The sequence below is a fragment of the Cajanus cajan genome, chromosome 6, assembly GCF_000230855.2.
Source record: "Cajanus cajan strain Asha chromosome 6, NIPB_CcT2T_4, whole genome shotgun sequence".
Taxonomy (NCBI): Eukaryota; Viridiplantae; Streptophyta; class Magnoliopsida; order Fabales; family Fabaceae; genus Cajanus; species Cajanus cajan.
In genome coordinates, this window is record NC_138522.1 from 33866304 (window position 1) to 33889124 (window position 22821).

At 33.2% G+C, this 22821-nt stretch overlaps 1 protein-coding gene across 2 annotated transcripts; it reads right to left on the minus strand.

Annotated features, from left to right (window-relative positions):
- Positions 1–762: 762 nt before the first annotated feature.
- On the minus strand, positions 763–10447 carry DMR6 (2-oxoglutarate (2OG) and Fe(II)-dependent oxygenase superfamily protein). Of its 2 annotated transcripts, XM_020383262.3 has the most exons (5): positions 10078–10447; positions 9697–9944; positions 3082–3406; positions 1333–1620; positions 763–1191 (listed from the first exon to the last, which is right to left on the minus strand). In XM_020383262.3, exons 1-4 carry the CDS (start codon positions 10273–10275, stop codon positions 1375–1377), a joined length of 1017 nt encoding a protein of 338 aa, XP_020238851.1. In that variant the 5' UTR covers positions 10276–10447; the 3' UTR covers positions 763–1191; positions 1333–1374. The 2 variants fall into 2 exon arrangements, with proteins under 2 accessions (XP_020238851.1, XP_020238850.1); XM_020383261.3 differs by having other exon boundaries at positions 763–1620.
- Positions 10448–22821: the final 12374 nt, after the last annotated feature.

Below are 22821 nucleotides of genomic sequence, written 5' to 3' on the forward strand. Positions count from 1 at the left end.
TTTTGGCTTGTAAAGCACATTCAATTGTATGATCTTGCCTCATAAGCCTTCATTGCTCTTAGATTTGTAAGGCATGTATGACTTCTACCAAAGTGATCTTGGACAGGTCCTATGTATTCTCCAATGTGGTTATTGAGGCTTCATATCTCTTGGGCACTAAAATCAAAAAAATTTCAACTATTCTAGAATCAACAAATATAGTGTCAAGCAATCTTATCTTAGCAATATGTTTGAGTAACCCTTAATTGTCTCAAACTCTTTTGTTTTTTGCAGCTTGAATTCCCGCATCAAATTCAGAACTTGCATGTCTCAAATTCAGTCATCCTCGCATACTCTTCCTTCAAATAGTCCTAAATTGACTTTGGTGTCTTATGGGTTATGGTTTTAGTACTTATATTCTAAGAAACACTAGCAAATAGACATGACTTTACCTTTGCTTTCTTGATTTTCTCTCTCTTGTGTTTCCTTATTTTGGCCATGGTGGGATTGTCAAGCAATAGAAGTATGTCGTAATTTTCTTCCACAACTTCCCACAAATCCAAAATTTCTTAGTAGGACTTTATTTTTATTGTCCAAAGGTCATAGTTATCCCCATCAAAGATAGGAGGAGCATCATACGAGAAACTTGATTCAACATCCATTTCACAAGTCCCTCAAGAAGAGAGTTATGATACCAATTTGTTGGTTATTTGAAGTTGCAGCGGAAAAGAAAAGATAATTTGAAGGAAGGGAATATTATACTTTAACAGAGAGTAATAGAGATATGCAGAAGTGAGAAAGATATTATTTAATTGATTCAAAACGTACATATATAGCCAATAAAATAACTAACCACTAACAACACATTTTCTAGCGAGGCCACGATTAAACAAACCTAAAAGAAAAGACTGAAAACTATTAAACTCCTAAAATCTAGGAAATTGACTTTGACATATTCAAAACGGGTAATTGCAAACGTGGCAACAGTTCTAAACACAATAGCTAACATAAACTTAACACATTTTTCCTCACTTCTCTTGGACCAAGAATGCATGCATGGGCAGCATTAAGAAAATTTGAAGGTTCAACATAAGAATATTACATGACATTTTTTTGTCTTCCTACCATAAAGCTACTAGAACATGATTGCTTGTGGGGTCTTATGCGACTTCCTTCACACAAAGCAGAAGAATAAGCAGTCCAGTCTTGCAGCTATATCAACACACAGAAATGATGAGCATTTGACATAAAAGTTATGTAACCAACTACAATTTGTAACAAGCAAATGGATTAACAATTAAACGGCAAAAGCAGCAAAATGTTAACAATAACACTGAGCTTATTGTCCAATACCTCCCTCCTTCTTTATCATTATTTTAGTTCTCTCCTTAAAGGTTACTTGTTCTTGAAAAGTTCCAAACAATGTTCTTGCTCCAAGTCCCTGCTCCAGAACTTCTTGTAGTATTCTGCATATGTATATCCTCTGTATATGACATTGGATCCATCTTGTGTGAGTGGTTTTGCAGGGCTTATCAATGCCTCATCATTGGGACAAAGAAATGAAGCCACAGAAAGTCTTGGCTTATCAACATTGACAACAGCACGGTGCCATACACTCTTATAAAGCCCGTTACTCAAAGCCTGCAATCACTCAAGGTAATATCAAATTCGTTGTTATAGTTAGTGTTGTCATAATTCTAAAGACAAGGAGCATTGCAACATTTTCACTTTGTTCCCCCAGTTTTCCCTCATTGTATTTGTGTCTCCCTCTTTCAATTTCCTATGAAGATGAAACTAAAATTGTCCTAAAATTATATAAACTTAATCTTCCCTTTGCAAAAAAATAATTGCTCTTGTAAAATCATGTCATCTCTTATCATATTCTAGGCTTTGCTATATGCTTTTATCCAAATCCCAATCAAGGTGATCATGTGTTCAATTGTTTCGGATTCAAGATAAATTAAATTTAAACTGACCAAATTTAATTGGGCTAAATTAGTTAAAAGTTTTTTTTAAAAAAAAATTGGCCTATCCAAATTAATCGACCCAAGATTGAATTGATTTGTATTGAATTTCGGGCTGTGATAAAAAAATATTATATTTTAAAGTTAATTATATTCTATTTTATAAAAAATTATTTTATATTAATGCAAGGTAAAAATATTTTTTATTCTTAATGACTAAATTATTTTATTTAAATTTTTTTTATAATAATAATAATTATTACTTGATATATCTCATTAATTTATTTACTCAAAATTTGATGAAAGAAGTTTCATAATAAAATATATCACATTTTTTTTAGTAAAGTTATTTTCTTAAAGTGATCTTTGTAACATTTGTTTTATAATTGTTTTAGTCATTGTATTATCTTATTCTATTTGAGTTAGTCTCATTAAAAAAAAATAAATCAATGAGACTAAAGGTAAACTATTCACATATTAAAAAGATAAAAACAAAAAATATATATATATTACAAAGATTAAAATAAAATAATATGAACTAAAATATTTTTAAAAAAATAACCGTTTAAAAAATAATATAAAAGGAATAATTAAAGAGATAAAAAGTATATTGAGTCTAAAAAATTTATTAAAAAAATGATTGGTTAAGTTATCAAATTGATTCAGATTAAAAAAAATGGAGAACCGGACTGATTATAATTGATTTGAAACTGAAAATAACTAATTGACCTAATCACCCCAAAGCAATTTAAATGATTTAGTTTGGATCCATCTAAACCTAACCACAAGTAATTGACCTTATCTAATGATCAAACTAGACCAAAAAGCCAAAGTCATAAAACCCACATGGGTGTAGGCCATTCGCCAGACTAGGCTCCACTAGAAACATAAAGCAGACATGCAATGTGAAAAGCTAAATATAATTTCCAAATACAGGTCATCATTTATTTATGTGTAGCACCCCTTTTCATTCTATTAAAAGTATCAAATCATATGATAAAGAAAGGGTAAAGAGATTCCCAAAAACTAAAAAGAAAAATCACGTGACGAAATCAAGACTTAGTTTTAGTTTATGTTGCTAGTTGCTAGTTGCTAGTTGCAAGACATTATGAAATGAGGTAAAAAGTAAGTTAGTTACCTGCAGTTGATCACCTATGTTAATGACAAAGGCTTGAGGATGGGGACTAATTGCGACCCATTTGCCATCTTTGAGAACTTGAAGGCCCGAAACATGCAAGTCTTGGAGCAGAATTGTGAGTGCATTTGGGTCAGTGTGCCCTGGCAATCCATATGTGAGTTCTGGCTCTGGGCATGGTGGATAGTAGTTCACAGCCATGTGTTGCCCTTGTTCCCCCAAAACATTCTTTATGTAATCTTTTTCAAGGCCCAAACTCTCTGATATGTATTCTTGTATTCTCAACCCCAATTCCCGAACCACTTTGCAGTATTTTGTTACACTTTCCCTGCCAATGCCAAACCAGTTATCATCTCACAATTGGGCCGCAGGCCCATTGCTAAACAATTCAACAAAAATAAAAATAAAAACAAATCCGGTAGTGTTATAGTTGTTGTACAATGTACACAATTTTAGATCAGTATAATTAAAAACCAATAAATAATTTAAAATAATACCACGATGGACAGGTGTAATATAATTTGAGAAATAGCATTATAATTTGTTAAAAAATAATTGTGGACCAACTAAATTCGACATGTTTCATGTGGGCCATGATGAAACTTTTCAATCATAAAGTGTCTGGTCCCTTTACCTACCTGGTTTCCTGTATTTTGAAAAATATTTTTTTTTATTAAAGTAACAATTCCTCAATTTATTTTTTATACATTTTCGACCCAAAATAACTTTTCAACTTTTTGAATTAAAAGTATTACTTTTTTTTTTAGGAAATTAAAAGTATTACTTAATCCTTATATATATGAATTGACTTGAACGTGTTGAATAATTCATTAATTCAACATATTACATCCTCACTTTTCTAGACTGTCTGCGCAAATATTTTTTTTATTTATCATAAATCAAATTTTACTAAAAAAAATTGAATATAAATTATGATAAATCTCATATTTCATTTAAAGATTTTTTCTGATTTAGTGGTGAGAATATTTATAATTTTAATACATTTTGACTAATAATTAAAATGTAAAAAAAATTTAAAAAATTTAAAAATTGTGACTAGCGTACTTAAAAAGGGTAGATGTTGTTATGTTAGGGAGAGGACAAGCATCAGATCTAGGAATGACAAAAATACCCGCAGCCGCGAGTATTTGTGGGTAAATTCCGCTACAGATAATAAATGGATAGGTTAGTTGAGTATCCGCGAATAATGGGGACGGATAATTTTTTACCCATTTATAAACGAGGAGGTGGGTATGATGATATCCATACTGCGGGTACCCGTTTAATAATATTTTTTAAATACCCTAACTATCTTTGCATTACATAATTCTAAAACTATACTCTCTCATCTTATTTTCTTATAAAAGTGAGGTTAATGAAATTAACATGTGTTAAGCATGTTATAAAATTATGTTGGATGTAATTTGATTAATTTTCTAGCTTTGATTGAACCAATAAGATTTATATATTTTAAGTTATTTACTCCTGTTTGGAATTATATGATTGAATTATTATAGCTTTGTGATGAGACTTTAACTTATTTATGAGATTGATGTATTTTAAGTTATTGATTATCTTGTATTTTTATTATTATTTCAACAAAATTAACATTAAATACGAATTCAAAATTAACACTGAATTTTTATTTTTAATATTTCAATGACATTAAATATAAACTTAAAATTATTTATAATATAATTTTTTTTAATTTTTTAAAAAATTTATAAATACTCACGAATATCCATAAGTATTTAAAAAATTCATAAATACCTACTAAATTCGCGCGAATATAAGATGAGTATGAAACCAACTTGTATCTAACAACACGGGGGTGAATCTATTATTACGCTATAGGTCCCATTCTCGTTCCTAGATAGATCTGAATATGTATCATTAGAAAGGTTGCGTCAACACGCAAACATCCGCTGACGTCACTGCTAATTTAATATCCACGTCACCGCCAAATTTATGCCTTATCATCAACAAATATGTAATAGAAGATCCCGTAGTTAACCTTTTCGAATGTTATATTTTCTTAACGTCAATTCCCACCGCATATTATATATATTAATTAAATAGTGATAGGGGTCAAATTACATCGTTAAGTTTTGGAATCATTATATTGTTTAATAATTTTATATTAAAAATATATTTTATTGATTTATCTATTAAATTAAAATTTTACTTTATTTTGAATATTTATATCAAATTTGTGTTAAAATTAGATAATAATAAAAAAGTGATAAAATTATTTATATTTTAGTGTATTTTAAAAAATGTATCACATTAATTTTGATTTATATAAATGAAATATTTTATAATTTTATATTAATATAAAATTATATATATATATATAATTTATGTAAAAAGAGATTTTAATCAATAGTTTGATTGAGTTATATAAAATTATTAAATAATATAATAATTATAAAAGTTACATCATTTTCTCTCCATTATATATAAGATTTTTTTTATCGATTATAATTTTTAAAAAACTTGATTAATTTAATTAATAATAGTAATAAATTATTCAATAAATTAAATTTATATTTTAATTTAACTTTAATATTTTTTAAATTAATTTTATCTTTTCGCTTAAATAATTTTTACATAATTAATGTTTAAAAATTATTCCTACTCATCTTCTCCAATCATAATAAGAGAAAAATAATAACCGATCTCAAATATAAGGAGAAAATAATTGTAATCATATTAGTTTCAAATATAAATAAATTTTAATTAATTATTCAGTTTAATAATAAAATCTTTTGAAAAATACTATCCATTTAATTGATATTGTATTTTATATGATTTTTTAAAATAAAATTAGTGAAATTAAATGATATTAACTACAATTTTTTAGTTAGAAAAAATTAAATTCTTTTTTCTATATTCGAAACTAAAGTGAATATCTTATTAATTTTTAGTATTTATTAAAAACTATTAATTAATTAAGAATACTTTATTGGCAGTATAAATTAAGAATATATGTAAAAAATAATTAAAAAATTCTTATAAAAGGGGAAAAAAATGAAATAAATATTGTTTTATATATAAGGACAACGTTGTACCCAATACTTTATTGTAAAATACAAATTTAATCATTAAAAAATTTTAAATAACAATATTTTACATAATTTTACATAATAAACATTAAATAATTTAAACATTGGTATCAAGTTTTTTTTAGATTCTTTTAAAATAATAATATTTACTTGGATTTAAATTTAGACACGTCAATTTTTTATTCATTTCACTTGCTTTCGAGTTTTGTCTCCCACTTCTCCACCTAATCTTTCCTTAAAAATTTTATAAAATAAGACTCTAACGTCAAGAGAATTACGTTTACAATCAAGAGTTATGGTAGTCTTTTTTTATTAATTATTATACGTGATTACTATTTTGTCTTCTTGCCATCATCTTTTTTTTTTTTTTAAGTCAACTTCTTGCCGTTATCAAGTCTTATAAACTTTTAGTTTAAAAATAATAATACATATTTTAAAAGATATATTATTTAAATATTTAAATATTTTCACATAATTGTCTTTCTTTTTTAATCTCTTTTATATATATATATATATATATATATATATATATATATATATATATATATATATATTAGTACAATAATATTGTCAGAAGTATTTTCAGTTTCTTCAAAAATTAATCTTCTTCAGAATTTGAAAACATTAAGACAAGTTGAAAATCAATGTTTTTGAAATCTTGAGAACGCTAAGGTTACCTTTTTATCATCATTTCTTTTTATCAAATTCAAAATTTAAATTTGAAATCTTAAACTTTTGAAACCATCACAACACCAATTAGATTAACATATGATAATTTTGTAACTTATTATATAAAATATTCTAAAAAAATAAAATATTAACAATTTTTTTTTCACAAGGTTACAACATATCCTCAATATACATTGCATGTAAGCACATGATAAGGTGAAAAAAAAGTAAGACAAAGTTAAAAGAGGTTCAAATTATCAAAAATAGTAATCTAGATTGAACTCGGTATATCAAACCGTTAACCCACATAATTTTGAAGAGTTAGATTGAACAAATAAATTTACTAACTCGTTAAATTTGTCAATCTAGTGAGTTTAACCCACCAACTCGGTAGATCAACTCATCAATCCATTTTTTTTGTTTTAAAAAATAAATTTGTAATGAATTTATGTTGGATCAATATTTTTATTTTATAATTTAACTTCTTTTTCTAGGTAATTATTTTCATTTTATATGAAATAGAAATATTATTTTAATACATGTTTTTTACTAGTATATTTTCATGTATAATGTATTTTCTCAATAAAAATATATATTATCTTATTCCTTTTCATGAAAAATATAATATCTATAATCAATTTTACAAATAATAATAAAATATAAGATAAAGTAATAATATATATTAAAATATATTAATTAATTTTTTAAGAAAATAGATAGATTAAAGGTGAAACAGGTTATCAATCTATTATTTTTAACCCAAAAACTTGTTAAAGTAAGTCAATCTACCAACTCATCAATCCACCAATAATTAGGGTGTATTATTTTTTCAACCCATTTTCTTTGATAGCTTAACTCTTCTCATCTAACTTCTTTGGTAGATTAACTCATTCTATCCTACTTTAAGTAAATTGACCTACTTTATTATCCCTATAATATAGGAATAAAATTGAACTAGTTGAAAAAAGTGAATATAGTTTTGAGTTACGTAAAAATAAGTAAATTATTGATAACGGACAAGCAATATTTATAAGAAACTACGTACGTAAGAAAACTGATAAAAGAATTTTTTATTTTATTTTTATGTAATAAAAATGAGAAGTTTCACATATAAAAATACCTAAATTATTCTTACTGTTTTTATTTGTTTCATTAATTCGGCTCGATTCAAAGTTAATTTTAACTCGTTTAGTTTTTTTCTAAAAAAAAGTGTTTTTTACGAATAAGTTTAAATTTTAATCGAAACATCCAACATTCTTTCAAATTTTATATCTTTAAACAATAATACATCAATAATAAGATTTTTTTAACTAAATCAATAACATTTTTTAAAACATTATATTATATTTATATTGTAATTATTTTTTTCAAAATATATTAAAAATTAATCTTAAATATAGTTTATGCCTGTTTAATTTTATTTATACAAAACATTAAGATTAATAAATTATATCAACAAGTCTAGTGACTTGATTCATCTAATTATATTCGCGCGCACATATATATATATATACTTTTCTTTTTTTATTTTCTTTCTAAATTAGAAAAATTCTTTTAAATGTGGGTTCAATTAATTCTTTTTTTTTTTCTCTCCCTTGCTTCACCTTGTTCTCGAGTTTCCAATAAAAATTCCAAATCTGTAATACTACCAAATAAAAAGTAACCAAAAAAAATAAAAAATAAAACAGTCAATCAAATCTCTTTATTTATTTATTTGTTTGATTTCTTTCTTTATTGATTACGCATATGATCCCCGACAGGACCACAGTACTCTATAATGAAATTTGTGCCAATTAATTTCCCAAAACAGAATAGGATAAACAATGAAAGTTGAAACAGACACGTGCATGCATAACTAAAAAGCTTATGTTTGTACTTTCCAACAATAGCATTTTTATTTTTATATATACCCTTTAAAAACAATAGTATTATATTTAAATTTGTATACTTTCTATTAACTTACGAATTATAAAACAAATAAAGAAAGAATATAAAACGAATTTTCCTAAAATATAAAGATATAATAAATATTTTATATTATTAACATTTAAGTACATATTATTATATATGATAAATTTATTGAATGAAAAATAATTACTTTTAAATATTGTTATAATTTTTTTATTGAGTGATAATATAAGATATTTTAAACTAATAATACGTATAAAACAAACAATAGAGAGATAAAAAAAAAACATGAAACACATAACAAGAAGATAAAAGTGTTATTTTCACCTTTTAAGATTTTAGGAAGAAAGCCAATTAAAAAAAAGCCTTTGATTCCCAAAAGCTTTTTAATTTCTCCAAAAGTAGATGGAATAAAAAGAGAAATTTGTTTTTTATTAGAAAGAAAAAACTATCCTCGTTTTGTATATTTTTATTAGAAATATTTATATAGTTTTATATGTATTAATTTTTTTAATCTTTTTATACAAGGAAACAACAAGAAATACAAAATTTAATATTTTTTCCTTACATATTTTTTTGTCAAACAACCTACAAACCTATCTTAATTTTATCTATTTAATTTTTTTCATTTATTTCCTTAAACTAAATTATGACAAGGGGTGTAGTTTTTATCTTAACTATCGAAATTTCATCCATACATTTGATGTAAAATTAAGATTGAAGATACTACTTAAAGACTCATCTAGTGAAAATATCTCTTAATTAAAATGTTTTTGATTAAAAGTAATTATAAAAAAGATAAGATTAAACAGATGATAAAGTGGGTGAGCCGTCATACATACATCTTGCATGACATAAATCTTTAAGAAAAGCAAATGTACCACATGGGTATAAAACATGAATCTAGTAAGACTGAGTCAGCACTAAGAGATGTATGGCTGAGAGAAATAGAGATAGGGAGAGAAGAGTGACTTACTTGAAAGAAGGAGGATTAGATGGCCATTCAGGCACATACTTGTCCAATGGATAGCAATGAAGCCTAAGATAATCCCTCCAATTATGAACCTTTTCTTTGTTCACATTAAAACTAGTTGACAACCTCATTGTCTTCGATGGATCCTCGGAGTACAGCTTAAGCTTCTCCTCCACCGGCAACTTGAAGAATCCATGTGCCACCTCTTCCATTTCCTTCATTGCTTCTAGACCCACCCCATGATTAATTACCTATTTAATTATTTCCAAGTTATATAATCATTCTAAAATATGTAACTTCCCAAGATATTTATCAATAGGCTTTTTCAACTTATATATATCAAATTGATAATATAAAAAAATGGAGAAAAATGTTGAAACATGCCTGGAAAAAGCCATAGAATCTGCAGGCTTCACCGATTTGTTGCACAATCTGGGTTCTGTCTTGAGAACCCAAGTCGATGATTGGAACATCCTCGCACTCCGACACTTCGGAGAGTCTAGGTCGCTCAGATTCGGGTCGGATGTAACTTTCTGGCAGATTTGGGTAGTGGATTCCAGAAGAAAGTACCTTTGTGTCCATTATTTGATACCCCTTCTTAAATACTACCAAAGAATATGTAAAAAGAAAAAAAAAACTTTTTTTGGGTCCTGAGAAGTGGAAAGTGATGAGTGAGTAGCTTCCAGGAAGATAAGCCTAAAGGGCAACACAGCATGCATTTATATACAACTGGATGCAGGGGAGTGAGAACAGGGGTACTCTATTTTTTCTTTTTTCTTTTTAGATCCTATTGTGACCTTGTCTAAAAATCTTACTGTTTTCTTATTATTTTAAAGGTTAAAATAATAATTTGTTCTCTATACTGGACAAATTAGTGTCATATGACAAAATATATATAAATTTTATTCTCTAAGAATATCTTATGGTTACACTTTAATTCCTCTTGTTATTTTAACTTCTCTTTTTTTCTTATTTTCTTTTTAACAAGCTAACATGGCTTACGGAAATTTCAGTTAATGGCTATGTTGACAACCCCGCCATATTTGATGTCAGATTAGATGTTAATTTCCGAATAAAAAGATTCATATTCCCATGTAAAAATTTTGCAGAATCAGTGCTCATTGGTTTATAATTTTGTCATGGTTTATTCAGCTTCACTTGCCATCTTTTAGAAGCATTAGTGGCAGCTAACGTTGTAGGGGGTTGTGTTTCTGAGACATAAGGTTGAAGTTTTTACAAAAGGAGCGAGGCATTTGACTTTTGTTGTGATGATATTAGTTGTATCTATACATGATGTCAGTCATGAATCATGATTCCAATGGTGTTTATTGACTTTATAAAGTATAGTAGTCAATTGATGAAAAAATCAACACACATAAGAGGGGAGTGGTTAAATTTTGTAGGACAAGTGGGTAACATATATAATGAATGAGTCTAATTCTGATGAATAGATAAGTGGGATACTAGAGGATTGGAAATATAAAAGGTTGTGTTCAATATTTTAACCGTATATTTGGGACCAGGTTGGGGGAAGCAAAATGTGGAATAAAGATAAATGATAAAGGGTGTGATACAAACAATTGAAGAGATCATCGATGATAAGGGTGGTTTTTGAAAAGTAGTGTTTATATCAACTGTTTTAGGTTTGAAGATAATAGTTATGAGACCTAGTCGAAATACATTGGTTATGATTCAAAAGGAAGTGAAGATAGGAATGAAGACCATAGTTACAAGCTTGATGAAAATGGAATGAAAGAAATAGATTCCTAATATGACAATGATGAATTGGAGTTTATAACTATGTTGATGACATAAAGGTGAAGGACATAAGGTCAAAGAAACCAAGACAAACCTTCATAAATGGGCAAAGATTTTTCATATTTAAGCTTGGGATGAGATTTCATCCCTTGCATAGTTCAAGAACTTTTATTTCATGACCGAGAGACACAATGATACTAAGTTCAAAAGTAGCATATCAAGCAACTTGGGACTTGGAAGAACCGAATGAAAGAGTTAAAAGACGTATTTATGTTCATAATTGGGTGATACAAGTAGGTCTAACCTTTTGAGTTAAATATCATATGACAAATTAAACAACATGTAACTTACGAATGACATCTCATAAGCTTTTAATGGATGATTTCGAAAGCTAGAGAACAACTAATTGTTTCTAGGGAATGATCGAAATTTTAGACCGGAGGTCAAAAGTTCAAGGTATAGAGTTATATAAAAGCATTCCAAGTGAATCTAGAACATGCAAATGTAGATTTTGGGGAGTGGGTAGCATAGCAACTCATTCTATATTGGTAAATCACAATAATTTTTTATTTAATAACGAAAGGGAAAGTGAGTGAATGAAATGAAATACTTATTTATTTAATAATATATAGGTAAAATGATTTTTAAATTAAAAAAATAAAAAGTATTTAAGTAAATTAATAAAGATAAAAAATAATAATAATAACTTATAAATAATTTACTTCGATTAATTTATGAAAATAAATTATAAATTCTAAGATTAACTCGCATTCAAAATATAGGTCAAATTAATTTATAAATTGGTCAAATGAATTTATAAGATCTCAAATACCTTGTAAAATACACCCTTAATTATAATACATATTTGATGTAATAGTCACAATATTTTATTTTATAAATTAAATATAAAAATTTAGTAGCAATTAGGTGAAAATTATAAATATGCGTGACATTTACTTTTGTGGTAATTTTTTTTTATAATAAAAACTAGATTAGTAACTCATAATGTTAATAATTATAATGAATCTCGTTTATTTTTTTAAAACCAATAATTTTAAAAATTATACTTTTCATGGAAATATTTTTTTAAAAAATTAATATTATAAGTCACTTCATCTTCATTTTCATTATAATAAAAGGATAAGTGTACATTTTTTCGCTTAAATGCAGTCTTTTTTTTTGTAATTTTATTTTTCTATAATTATGCTGGATTTTAGAAATTTATATAATTATGAAATGATTATAATACATAAATATAATTTTAAAAGTGAATGATCATTATTTTATTATTTAATTATAAGATTCATGATTTTATTAATATGATTTTAAAATTTGACTTACATTATTAAATTTAAATTTACTCAAAGTGATTGAGAATTTATTTTTTTTCAACATATTAATTCTATTTAATGAAAATTATCAGCCGTTATATTATTTTATTTGAAAATATAAAAAAAATAATTTATCAAATGATATAACATTCCTGTAACGACCCGGCTAGTCACCACACGCTACCCAACAACGACGACATGCACACAGAAAAAAACAAGTATATACATATAGTGTCTAGAATATATACATATATACAAGGTCCAATCTGAGCTACATCAGAATATACAAATACAGCCCAAAATAGCCAAATTAGTGGCCAAAACATCAAAACACCAGCAAAATAAAACTCCTCTATCTGCCAGCTGTAGACGTGCCACTATCACCAACCTAACCCTACTCTGCTCCCATACAACGTATGATCATCGCAGTCCAAACACATGGAAACAACAAAGGGTAAGCTAGTGTAAAGAATCAGCATGTAAAACATATTTAAGTAATATGAATAGCTACAGCTATCAGCACAACATCAGCATACATCTCATCAGTTATATAGCATAATCAGCAATAAACACACAATGCGTCGTCACGCATATCAGCTCGGAGATCTCCTACAACAGCTCAGCCTTATGGCCTACAACAGCTCAGCCTTTCAGCCTACAACAGCTCAGCCTTACGGCCTATAACAGCTCAGCCTTACGGCCTACAACAGCTCAACCTTACGGCCTACAACAGCTCAGCCTTACGACCTACAACAGTTTATATCAGCATACAACACAAAACAGCAATTCATCATACAGCAATAACGGCTTACAGCACGGCAATATACATCTATAACAGCTTAACATCATTATTCAGCATAACCATCTAGTCAACACAGCATATTCATCAATTACATCTCAGCTCATCAATTTCAGCATAAGTCAACAACTATCAACATATAATTCAACATCATCATACGCGCCCGGCGCACTCATGGTCGCGCCCGGCGTGGCACAACCAGAGAGTACCAGGGAACCAGCGCGCCCGGCGCAATTCCTATTACGCCCAACGTGAGGGAAGGCAGAGACCTCACAAGGTCTCATAAGCCCGGCGTGCTAATCTTGCGCTCGGCGCAAGAAAGTAGAGACCTCCCCAAGGTCTCACTCCCGGCACAATACAAATTGCGCCTGGCGCCACCTCTGGCAGAGACTCCCAAGGAGCCTCCCCGCCTGGCAAGACATAGTCACGCCCAACGCCACACCAGAAACCAAAAGAGTGGGTCACTGACTGATAGCGCACCCTACGTGGTCCAACCACGCCCGGCGTGAGCCATCCAGGGGCATCCATCTTCAAGCTCGCCTGGCGCACAACTCCGCGCCCGGCGTGCTCGACCAATGAAGCCCTCTGTTGGTCACGCGCCCGGCGCCAAGAACAACGCCCGGCGTGCTCTCAATCAAAAACTCTCCAACTTCGAAAATTTTGCTCAAAACTTGCATAAATCAACAAAAATTCCACATGCAATCCAGCCAAAATGCCACATTTTCATCATACACCTAAAAAGTACCACCTTTTCACACATGCATCCACAAATCAAGGAAAACCCAAAATTTTCTCAAAACCCCAAAGACCCCAAAAATTCATTTTTCACCAAAACTCAGCCAAAATCAGCCAACACCGACAGCTAATGAGCTTCTAGAACTCATTTTCATCTAAAAATAGCGAAAAACCTAGCTTCCCTTACCTCGGCACAAGAATTCCGAGCTGCGGGACGAAGAAGACAATGGAGAAGGAGAAGAAACTCAACGAGGAAGAAAGGAAATCCGTCCAGCACACTCAAACAACTCTAATCAGCACCTAGAATCCAAGCAAAAGAGGAGAAGTGAGAGTTTGAGAGGGAAGAAGAGAGTGTATCAGCAAGAGTGAGTGAGAAGAGAGTGTGAGTGAGAAAGAGTGTCGGGGAGAGAAAGGAAAAGGAAAAATGGGGTCTCACAACCTCCCCAACAACAAGAGTTTTTGTCCCCAAAAACAGACTTACTTGGGAAAAGAAACGGATACCGCTCCTTGCACTGCTGCTCAACCTCCCAAGTAGCCTCACTAGTAGCTGCATCCCACAACACCTTCACCAGAGCAATAGACTTGCCCCTCAACTCCTTCAGCTTATGATCAACCACAGCTACCGGCAACTTCTCAAACGTCAGGTTCTCCTTCACTCGCACATCATCCAGCTCCACCACATGACCAGGGTCATGAGCATACTTCCTCAATTGGGATACATGAAATACATCGTGTAGGTTTGAAAGGGTCGGTGGCAAAACCAACCGATAAGCAACCGGACCTACACGCTGTATGATCTGATAGGGACCAACAAACCTCGGTGTCAACTTCCTTGCCCTCAGCACTCTACCCACACCAGAAGTCGGGGTCACCTTCAGAAATACATGCTCCCCTTCAGCAAACTCCAAAGGCTTACGCCTTTTGTCAGCATATGATTTCTGCCTACTCTGAGCAGTCTTCATCCTCTCCTGAATCATCTTCACCTTCTCAGTAGTCTGTAGGATCAACTCCGGTCCCACAACCACTGACTCACCATCTTGATACCAGCATAGAGGAGTCCTACATCTTCTGCCATACAAGGCTTCAAACGGCGCCATCCCAATACTAGCATGAAAGCTATTATTGTACGTGAACTCAACCAGCGGTAGGACCTCCTCCCAGCTACCCAAGTGGTCTAACACACAAGCCCTCAGCAAATCCTCCAAGGACTGGATTGTCCTCTCTGACCGACCATCCGTCTGCGGATGATAAGCAAAACTCAACTTCAGCTTCGTGCCTAAGGCTTGGTGTAGACTCTGCTAAAATCTGGAAGTGAACCTCGGATCTTTGTCTGAAATAATACTGGAAGGCACCCCGTGCAACAGTACTATTTCCCTCACATACAACTGCATCAGCTTCTCCAAGGACCACTTGATGTTGACAGGCAAGAAATGAGCACACTTGGTCAATCGATCAACAATCACCCAGATAGCATCACTATTCCTAGCCGACCTAGGCAACCCCATAATGAAATCCATAGTGATACTATCCCATTTCCATTCCGGAATCTCCATCTACTCGGCTTCTGATGCTCAACCTTTGCCTTCTGACACGTCAGACAGGCCGCCACATATTCAGCTATCTCCCTCTTCATAACAGACCACCAGAAGGTCTTCTTGAGGTCTTGGTACATCTTAGTCATACCCGGATGTATGCTAAGTCTGCTCTTGTGGCCTTCCTCCATAACAGCTCTCTTCAGCTCAGCATCCTAAGGTAGGCAAATTCTGCCCTTGAACCTCAAGATTCCATCTCCGCCCAGCTCAAAACCAATAGCCTTCTTGGTACCCAGCAAACCAAGAAGCTTCACCAGCTCAACGTCCTGCAACTGCTTGAGTCCAACCTGCCTCAAGAACTCACTAGTTATGGTAATCGCCCCACAAATAATGTGATCCTGAGCTAACTCCACACAGAGATTCAAATCTATGAACTTCTCCACCAGCTCCAGCTCTTTCACCATCATACTAGACATGTGGATGGATTTCCTACTCAGCGCATCCGCCACAACATTGGCCTTACCAGGATGATACATCAACTGGAAGTCATAATCCTTCAGAAACTCCACCCACCGTCTTTGCCTCATGTTCAGCTCCTTCTGATCAAACAGGTACTTCAGACTCTTGTGATCACTAAAGACGCTGAACCGAGCACCATACAGATAATGTCTCCATATCTTCAAGGCAAACACCACAGCTGCTAACTCCAAGTCATGAGTGGGATAAATCCTCTCATGGTTCTTCAGTTTTCTTGAAGCATATGCCACTACTTTCCTATTTTGCATTAGCACACACCCAAGACCTTGGTGAGAAGCATTGCAGTACACATCAAAGGGCTCACCAGAATCCGGCAACACCAGCACAGGAGAAGTAGTCAACCTCCTCTTCAGCTCATCAAAACTTCGCTCACAGGCATCTGTCCAAATGAATGGCTGCTCCTTCCTCGTCAACTGGGTTAAAGGCGCTACTATCTTAGAGAATCCCTCAACGAACCTTCGATAGTAACTCGCTAGACCCACAAAACTTCGAATATCAGTGATAGTTCTTGGACGCTCCCACTACAACACCGACTCCACCTTAGCCGGATCAACAACAATTCCCTCAGCTGAAATCACGTGGCCCAAGAACTTCACCTCATCCAACCAGAACTCACATTTTGAAAGCTTAGCGTACAGCTGCTTTGCTTTCAAAATCTCCAGCACCAACCTCAAGTGCTCTCCATGCTCCTCCGGTGTCCTTGAATAAATCAGGATGTCATCAATGAACACCACCACAAATTTATCCAAGAAAGGCCGGAAGATCCTGTTCATGTAATCCATGAACACTGCAGGGGCGTTGGTCACACCAAACGGCATCACAACATATTCATAGTGACCATACCTAGTCCTGAAATCAATCTTCGGTATGTCGCCCTCCTTCACCCTAATCTGGTGATAACCTGACCTCAAGTCAATCTTCGAGAAAACGGATGCTCCCCTCAGTTGATCCATTAAGTCATCTATCGGGGAAGTGGATATTTGTTCTTAATGGTCAACTTGTTCAACTGCCGGTAATCCACACAAAGTCAACTACCTCCATCCTTCTTCTTCACCAACAACACAAGAGCACCCCACGGCGAAACACTCGGCCGCACCAACTGCTTCTCCAACAGGTCCACCAACTGACCTTTCAGCTAAACCAACTCACCAGGAGCCATCCTATAGGGAGCCACCGACACTGGCCCCGCACCTGGAACAAAGTCAATGCTAAACTTCATCTCCCTAACAGGAGGTAACCCAGGTACTTCATCCGGGAACACCTCAGCAAAATCCCTCACCACATCTATCTCAACAATGACCCTATCGGTCTCCACACTCATAGCAGCAAGCAGAAGATAACACTCTGCTCCAACTCTCAGCAATGATTCAGCTTGGCCAGCTGAGATCAATAGCTCATCCTCCGCTTGAGGAAAGATTAACTGCCTATTGGCACAATCTATAAGGATGCGATTTGTAGACAACCAATCCATCCCTAAGATTATGTCAATATTAACCAAAGGCAAACAAATCAAGTCACCTTATACCTCATCCCATTCACAACAATAGGGCAGCCAACACACAGCTCAGATGCAACTACCGAAGCAGAAGCGGGCGTCGACACTAGTAGTCTCAACCCCAAATCACACACAGGCACACCCAGCATAGCAGCACAAGCATAGGAAATAAAGGAGTGGGAAGCTCCAGAATCAAACAAAAATGTCACATCCTTACCAGCAGCTTTGCCTTTCCCCTTCACAAGGTCAAAAGAAGTCGAAGCCTCAACACCCGTCAAAGAAAACACCCTACCAGCTGCAGTGGGTCTGTCACCCCTCTGAGTATCGGCTCTCTACACATCACTCCTCTAAGCACCCCTCTCCGGTTTGTTCCTGGTGGGGCAGTTGAACGACTTATGGCCCATCTACTGACACTTGAAACACCGGCTCTCTATGTGTGGACAATCCCTGATCAAATGGGGCCGAGCACACCTATAGCATCTAAGGGCAGCTCCTCCACCTTGTCTCCCTCCTCGGGCAGCATCAGCAGGTTGCCTTATGACAGGACCCCCTTGCTATTGTTGGGGCCTATCATATGGCTTCCTCTTATTTACTCCCTTATTGGACCCAACTGATCCCTCAGCAGCTCTAGTCACACAGTTACCACCCTCTAATCTCTCCACAACCTTCGCCTTCTCCACCAAGGTCAGAAACTCGGTGATGGCCTTAGGCACCACCACCCTCTACAGCTCATATTTCAGACCCTCAGCAAACTTCCTGCATTTCCAGGCCTCAGATATAGCTTGCGAATAGAAACGAGCCAGGTGCTCGAATCTCATCGCATACTCCGATACAGACAGCCCACCCTGGTGTAACCGCATGAACTCAGCCTCCTTGGCGTGCCTCACGCTCTCCGGGAAGTACTTCTCCAAGAACACTACCCTGAAGCACTCCCAGTCAACTGTAACTCCTCTAGTAGTAAGCATATGGTGAGTACCCCTCCACCAATGCTCGGCCTCTCCTACCAGCATGTAAATAGCGTATGCCAGCCTCTTCTCTTGAGAACATCCCAACACAGTAAAGATCTTCTCAAGTTCACAGATCTAGTGGTCAGCTACCTCCGGATCTGCATCTCTCTTGAACTGTGGAGGATGGCACTTCTAGAACTCAGCAAGATCCCGGCTCTCCTGTGACCCCGTGGGCCTTGCTGCACCAGCTACAGCTCTATCAGCCTCCACCCTAGCAAAATAAGCATTTTGCTACTGCATAGCCATAGCCATCATCTCCATGGCACGGGCTATCTTCTCATTGGTTCTAGTCATTGTCTACAAAAGCAACAACATCTTTAGTATACAATCACTAAACCAAATGATAATCAACATTACAGCAAAACAACACAGCAATCAGCACAGCAAATAACATAGCAAGACAACACAACACAGATCCCAGCACAACAAAAGCCTAAAGGAACCACCCCCACAGAGTGTCCTCTAGACTCGAACCAGGCTCTGATACCACTAAAGTGTAACGACCCGGCTGGTCACCACACGCTACCCAACAACGACGACATGCACACAGAAAAGAACAACTATATACATATAGTGTTTAGAATATATACATATATACAAGGTCCAATCTGAGCTACATCAGAATATACAAATATAGCCCAAAATAGCCAAACTAGTGGCCAAAACATCAAAACATCAACAAAATAAAACTCCTCTATCTTCCAGCTACAGACCTACCACTATCACCAACCTAACCCTGCTCTGCTCCCATACAACGTATGATCATCGCAGTCCAAACACATGGAAACAACAAAGGGTAAGCTAGTGTAAAGAATCAGCATGTAAAACATATTTAAGTAATATGAACAGCTACAACTATCAGCACAACATCAGCATACATCTCATCAGTTATACAACATAATCAGCAATAAACACACAATGCGTCATCACGCATATCAGCTCGGAGATCTCCTACAACAGCTCAGCCTTACGGCCTACAACAGCTCAGCCTTACGGCCTACAACAGTTTATATCAGCATACAACACAGCACAACAATTCATCATACAATAATAACGTCTTACAGCACGGCTCAGCACGACAATATACATCTATAACAGCTTAACATCATTATTCAGCATAACCATCTAGTCAACACAGCATATTCATCAATTACATCTCAGCTCAGCAATTTCAGCATAAGTCAACAACTATCAGCATATAATTCAACATCATCATACGCGCCCGGCGCACTCATGGTCGTGCCCGGCGTGGCACAACCAGAGAGTACCAGGGAACCTGCGCACCCGGTGAAATTCCTATTGCGCCCAGCGTGAGGGAAGGCAGAGACCTCACAAGGTCTCATAAGCTCGGCGTGCTAATCCCGCGCTCGGCGCAAGAAAGCAGAGACCTCCCCAGGGTCTCACGCCCGGTGCAATACAAATTGCGCCTAGCGCCACCTCTGGCAGAGACTCCCAAGGAGCCTCCCTGCCTGGCGAGACATAATCACGCCCGACGCCACACCAGAAACCAAAAGAGTGGGTTACTAACTGATAGCGCGCCCTGCGTGGTCCAACCACGCCCGGCGTGAGCCATCCAGGGGCATCCATCTTCAAGCTCGCCTGACGCACATAACTCCGCGCCCGGCATGCTCGACCAATGAAGCCCTCTGTTGGTCACGCGCCTGGCGCCAAGAACAACGCCCAGTGTGCTCTCAATCAGAAACTCTCCAACTTCAAAAATTTTTCTCAAAACCTGCATAAATCAACAGAAATTGCACATGCAATCTAGCCAAAATGCCACATTTTCATCATACACCTAAAAAGTACCACCTTTTCACACATGCATCCACAAATCAAGGAAAACCCAAAATTTTCTCAAAACCCCAAAGACCCCAAAAATTCATTTTTCACCAAAACTCAGCCAAAATCAACCAACACCGACAGCTAATGAGATTCTAGAACTCATTTTCATCCAAAAACAGCGAAAAACCTAGCTTCCCTTACCTCGGCACAAGAATTCCGAGCTCTGGGACGAAGAAGACAATGGAGAAGGAGAAGAAACTCAACGAGGAAGAAAGGAAATTTGTCCGACACACTCAAACAACTCTAATCAGCACCTAGAATCCAAGCAAAAAAGGAGAAATGAGAGTTTGAGACGGAAGAAGAGAGTGTATCAGCAAGAGTGAGTAGAAGAGAGTGTGAGTGAGAAAGAGTGTCGGGGAGAGAAAGAAAAAGGAAAAAGGGGGTCTCACAATTCCACTTATCAAATAATAATTGTTATAGTTGTTATTTATTTCAAATAACTTATTCAATGTACTAATTCTATTTAATGAAAACTATCATCACATATTTATCTTTTTTATATATAAACAGACAGATAACTACATAACTATTAAATAAAGAGTCAATAATTTATTAAATAATATATTTAATTTTAAAATAATATATGACATTCTATATCTTAATAAATAATATAACATTATACCTTTTCTTATAAAAAAATGCTATCATTATTTAATTGAATATTATTGAATAATGTAATAATTAATAAAAATTATATTAGTATCATTTAATTATTCTCTTTTATTTTATTATTTATATACATGATTTATTTTGAATTTTAATTTTATATAATAAATATTTAATATACACATTAAGAATAAGTAAATTAAATGAATATCCATGTATTTTAAGAATAATATGAGTTATTTATTCTATTTTATTTTCTAAATTAGTTTTAAAAGTTGCATAATTATTTTGAACAACATGGGTATTGTAATTGTATGTTAAAATCGGGTGATTTATGTATGATTTTAATTTATAAATTTCAACTTTAAGTCTTTAATAATTCATAAGATAAAATCTTGAAAGTCGGCATAGATTAAATAAATTTTAAATATATCACTATATTTAATATTATTTTAAATTTAATTTTATATAGTCAAGCATATCTTTTTTTTTTTTTAAAGATAGGAAAGATTACAAAGATGGTCGCAATGAGAATTGAACCTAGGTCTTCATGTTTCTAACTACTCCAACCCCTCCTTACCCAACCGCTAGGCTAACCCTAGTGGTTACAATCAAGCAGATCTAAACAGTCGCGAAATGAATATGCAGTTTAAATTTACTTTTCAAATCAATTTCAATAATAATTAGTATTTTACCATCTACAATACATAAATTATATATTTATTAGATATAATTAAAATTTATAACAAGTAATATATAAATAAATGTTATATTCAAATATATAAATTATATTTAAAATTTGTATAAATAAATATTTTTACTAATAAATTATATTTTTCTTACAATAACATATAAATTATATTTAAACTTATGATAAATAATTTATATTGTAACATAATATTACTTTTATTTATTGATAATTTATATTAAAATTTTAAAAGTTAATTCATAAATAGTTATGATATATTAAATGTGAATCAGATAAGAAATTAAAAAAATTTCTAAAAATCTTCTCGTTGAAGAAAAATCTTTAAAATCATTTTCGCACAAGATACAAACTTGTATTTAATATATAAGAGTTGATAAAAGGAAGAGTGCTTGTATATTGACTATTAATTTCTTGTTCAAATGCAACTTTTTTACTGGTATAATTATGTTGAGTTAATTTACTTTTTTTTAATTGAACAAAAAATTCAAGTTATAATAAGTCTTTCATCTCATCTCCTTGTTGTTGTTATGTGTACACTTATCTTTATGATTGATCACAAAATGATAACTATCTCTTTTAATGTTATTTAAATAAGTGTTGTAATGCTATACTTAGGTGAGTCGGATAAACTATAAGGGTCTATGATCAGAGGTCCAGTTGACTTTAAGAAGAAAGGTTTATAAGGTCTATGTTTTGAGAATAGCTTCATAATCACTTGTTCTTTAGAACCTTAGAAAGAGAATTCTAGAGAGAAGAGTTCTTACTAGTGCTTTTCGT

What these genes read in the sequence shown, in the direction of transcription:
- DMR6 (XM_020383262.3), bottom strand. Translation starts at nt 10,275, where the DNA reads ATGGACACAAAGGTACTTTCTTCTGGAATCCACTACCCAAATCTGCCA. An exon ending in GATTCTATGGCTTTTTCCAG is followed by an intron (nt 9,945 to 10,077) that starts GCATGTTTCAAC and finishes ATAATTAAATAG; the next exon opens with GTAATTAATCATGGGGTGGG. An exon ending in TCTAATCCTCCTTCTTTCAA is followed by an intron (nt 3,407 to 9,696) that starts GTAAGTCACTCT and finishes TGGCATTGGCAG; the next exon opens with GGAAAGTGTAACAAAATACT.